The 4,415-nt window shown below is 46.9% G+C and overlaps 1 protein-coding gene across 3 annotated transcripts in view; it reads right to left on the bottom strand.

Moving 5' to 3' along the window:
* Positions 1 to 394: 394 nt before the first annotated feature.
* Tex26 (testis expressed 26) overlaps positions 395 to 4,415 on the bottom strand; it is a 33,158-nt gene continuing 29,137 nt past the window's right edge. For all 3 annotated transcript variants that reach the window (XM_028878076.2, XM_028878074.2, XM_028878075.2), the window contains one exon: positions 395 to 644. In XM_028878076.2, coding sequence (XP_028733909.1) covers positions 550 to 644 — 95 coding nt within the window. In that variant the 3' untranslated portion in view covers positions 395 to 549. The remainder of the gene's footprint in view (positions 645 to 4,415) is intronic.

The raw sequence follows: 4,415 nt of genomic DNA, 5'->3' as shown, positions 1-4,415 counted from the left end.
TCTGCCTCCCGAGTGCTGGGATTAAAGGTGTGTGCCGCCATTGCCTGGCTTGTCTGATGTTTTTAATATTTTTTTTCAGAACTTGACAGTCGAAGAATACAGTTAAGGCAACAATAAGAAGGATTTCAGGAGCACACAAGTGAATTTTTCTCATATATTATTGTAAGGTATAATCACATGTTGGATTAACAACACACAGCAAAACTTTGAAGAATTCCCCAAAGTGGAGATTTTTTTTTTTTTTTACAGCATTCAAAACAAAAATCAACAATGGAAACATCTTTAAAATATTTTCATTGTTGGGAAGTTGGAACTTCTCTGGAGAGGTACTCAAAATTGAAACCAAAAGCTATAAAAAATAATAAATAAAAAGAAAACACGTGACATCAAAACCTATGGGACACAGCTAGAACTTTAATTGATTTCATTTGAAAACAGAACACAGCAGAACATACACATTCATACCACCGCAATGGACTTGGAGCGACTTCACCTGTTTCTCCTTGATGATTAGGGAACGACTGGGTGGGGCTGGCCACGTCGCTGGCCTCAGGGTCTCTTTGAGCAACTCCGTTTTCCTTTCTCGTTTGCCCCCTGATTGGCGTCACAATGAGAACGAATGAAGCGATCAAGAATTTGCCTGTCTGCCAATAAAGAAAAGCAGAGGTTTCCTACACAGACACCAAACAGCAAAATCCTCAGAGGAAGCAAATCTCTGGAAGGAGGATGTTATTCGCAAGTCTGATATGAAAGTATGATTTGAGGGTCCTATGTACGGTGCAGAGAGGCATGGTGCCCTAACCGTTCAGAGTGAATCAGCGTGCTCACTGGAAAGGGCACGGGCTCGTGAAGGACACAGACCCACAGCTCAGTTCTGTGCCAACAAGTATGATCTGAGCCACGTCTTTGTCCCTCATCTCTGAATGCAGATCACCACACTCACCTTGCCCTGCGGGGAGGGCTGAGCCCACTGTGTGTAATGTCACATATTAAATTAATGTGTGAAGTTAATTAATTAGCAGCCTTATCTGCCTTTCCAGGGTGCAGAGTAATAAACAGTGGTGAGGAAAATGGGGATCTGCCCTGGACGCTGTGTAGAATTCAGGGCTGTTTTCTTCCTGCCCAACGTTGGTGGCCTTTGCTGGCCTTGAGTCCTAGCTGCCCACCTTTGGGAAGCCCTTCAACTCCTGGCCTGTGAAGTAGAGTCCTGTCTGGTTCCGAACACCTGCGACTCCCCAGTCTTAACAACATTCACATAGGGTGAAACTGTGGAACTCTTCATGCCCAGAATTGTCATCCGCCAAGGTCAGTCATCCTCTTGCTCAGTGTCACAATGCCAGCTGAGACCCATAGACCAAGGCCGTGTGTGCGTGCGTGCGTGCGCGCATGTGTGTGTGTGTGTGTGTGTGTGTGTGTGTGTGTTGTAAGAAAAAATAGCATCAAACATAGCTAGTCCACCAAGGACCAATGTACCATAAATTTCTCCCACCTTGTAAACATTCATGCAAAGGAATTCAAAAGTTTTGACTCCTCTACCCAGTAAAACTCTGTTTGTGGGAAAGCCCCACCATACTCCCAGAACTTGACAGCGGTGAGTGGTTCGCTCCTTCTCCATTTCCTTATGCCATTTTCCAATCAAAAGTAGACTATGAGGTCCAACCACAGCCAGAGAGGAGCCACCAAGTCCCCCCTGCATTAGCGATGAAAGACAGAGGCCCATTGGCCTTGGGTACTTGCTAGCCCAGTTTGGGTCGCAGCCTACATATTTTACAAAAACAAATGGCCTCTTTGTGTGATGCCAAGGCTAGTCTTTTCCCACAGTATGTACACGTAGTTCGTGTCCTCGATAGTTACATTTGCATTTATTTGTGATCTCAGTCCTTTTGAACTCAGGGGCACCTCTCATGGAACAAAATCCACTGACCTTACACGCAATGTTAGTCCGTTGACTTGTGTACACCGATGAGCCACACCCACTTGGAGTTGACTTCCACCACCCAGGAAGCCCTTCTCGATGCTTCCCAGTCAACACTGTTGACCCCAAGACAGCCTCAGCTCCCATTTCTTTCACCGTGGATGAGATTTGCCCGCTGTGGACCTTCACATAAATGGAATCATACAAGAACTCGTCTTTAATGTTTGGATTTTGTTGCTGTTGCTCAGCATCTTTTGAGTTTGTACATTTTGTTTTCTCTATCAGGAATGTGCTCCCTTTTATTGCCAAGTTGTTAAAATATCACACTTCCATTTTTTTCTGCCGATGGAGATGGGGGCTGTTTCCAGTTCTGGGATATTAAGAATGAAATTGTTATAAATATTTTTGTACGAGTCTTCTGGTGGCTGTACACCTCCTTTTCTCACAGACCAATATCCGGAAGTAGAATTTCTAAGTCACGGTATAGGCGTTATGTTTAAATTTGTAAGATGCCATCGGAGCTCTTCCCAGAGTGATTCCTTTATTTGACATTCCCCTGCATGTGGGAATTCTGTATGTTCCATGTCACCAACCGCTGTCACCCAGTCTGTTCCTTCTTCAGCTTCTCTGTAGTTTTGAAGTTTACACTGAAGTCTAGCAGCAACAAAATGCCCGTCTCATAATGAAGACGTACGTCGAGAGTAAATCAAACTGGGCACACATTAGCCAAAACACGATGGCCCGGTGTCCATCAAACTCAGTGTCAGCCAAGCTGCTCGGAAGGCCCGCCGTGCTTCGACGGCTGTGCTTGTTATGTTTGTGGTGGTTGATGATGATCGACAACTTGACTGAATTCAGCCATACCTGTGGATTTGTTGGGGTGCTTCCAGAGAAGATCGACTCATGGGTGGGGAGGAGGGGAGGCTGCCCTCGGTGAGGGTGGTGTCTTCCAAAGGACGACTTGCATAGGAAGAAGTCTGGGGAGGAAGCAGCCAGCAGGTGCTGGTCAACGCCTCTTCCTGAGCTGGTGTGTCTGGCTGGCTGCGGCCATCCTGTGCTGACTTGTCCTTCCAGCACAGACTCCAAGACTCTCCAGAGAATGTCTGGACCTAATGTGGTTCCCGAACTCCGATTGGGAGTGCTGATTGGGTGCTTCCTGGATTGGGCAGCTGTCTTGTTCTCTTTATCTCCAGATGGCTGTTGGACCACCCAGCCCCTGCCCTGTACAGCAATCCAATAAATCCCCCTTTATACAAATATTCTGGTTCTGTTGTTCCGGTTCCAGTGCTCTCGGCTGGAACAGCCCTGTCACTTCTTGATATGAGGACCATGCTGGCCTGAGAACTTACCTCTCATCTGCTGTGGACCTAGGGCTGACAGCACCCCGCACAGGCTTTTCCTAGAATCAACTATTTCTTTCACGGTGGTCTATGTCGTTATACTTAGGCCTCTGTCTCCCCCACTGCACAGTGAGTTCCCTAGTAGGATGGATTTGAATACACGCATTCTTTTCAAAATTATTTATGTTTAAGGGTATTCCGCCTGTATGTATGTCTGTGTACCATGTGCATGCAGTACCCCTAGAGGTCGGAACAGGGTGTAAGATTCCCTGGAACTGGAGTTAGAGATGCTTGTGGGCTGCCAGATGGATGCTGGGAATTTAATCCGGATCCTCAAAGAGCAGCCAATGCTCTCAACCACTGAGCCATCTTTCCAGCCCCAACCCATGCATCCTGACTTCTGAATTACAGGCTTGAGAGAAACACCTTACACATTTTATATTGGTGTAAAAAATAGAGAAGAAGTCGTAACTTAAAGATATAGCGAAAACCAGATTTCAGATAATTTTATCACTCAAGTGGGAGGAGAGTGGGCCGCCGCTGCCGCCGCCGACAGGGCTTTTCCCAGCAGATGACATATGCAGGGACTGTCAGCTTCCAGGTTTGTTGGAATCAAACCCAGGATGAAAGAATTCTGAACGTAGATTGTCCACTGAAGAACACAGTCCAAGCTCCTTGAGTTAGAAACAAACTCAATATGGGTTTAAGCATCACTCTTCCAAAATGCTCAGAACTCAAAATGTTTCAGATTTTCCTTGGACTTGGGAATATGGGCATATACGTGGTGAGGTCTCTGGGAGACTGGATCCCAGTCTAAACACAGAATTTGCTTCTGTCTCCTGTGCGCCTTGCAGACACAAGTCCGGGATAATTGTGTGCAACGTTTCTCACACGGCTGCGCTGTATCTGTGACACTTGGTGTGAAGTAAGGTGTGGGATTTTTCACCTGTGGTCCCGTGGGTGCTCACAGGGTTTCAGATTTCACAGGAGAGATGTTTGCACCAAACAGTGGCGGCAGAGGGTTCCTGGACACGTCGGCCTGCTTTCCCGTCTCTCTTCCTTCTCCAGCTCTGCTGTTTGCGCTACCCTTCCTCAGCCTGCCATGCTTCCCACCCCAACCTGGGGTGTTACTTAGGGGAAGACTAGTGTCTCCTCCTCCC

This window comes from Peromyscus leucopus, chromosome 23, assembly GCF_004664715.2.
Source record: "Peromyscus leucopus breed LL Stock chromosome 23, UCI_PerLeu_2.1, whole genome shotgun sequence".
Classification (NCBI taxonomy): Eukaryota; Metazoa; Chordata; class Mammalia; order Rodentia; family Cricetidae; genus Peromyscus; species Peromyscus leucopus.
The sequence above is the reverse complement of the archived record's forward strand: the minus strand, read 5'-3'. Positions and strand labels throughout refer to the sequence as shown.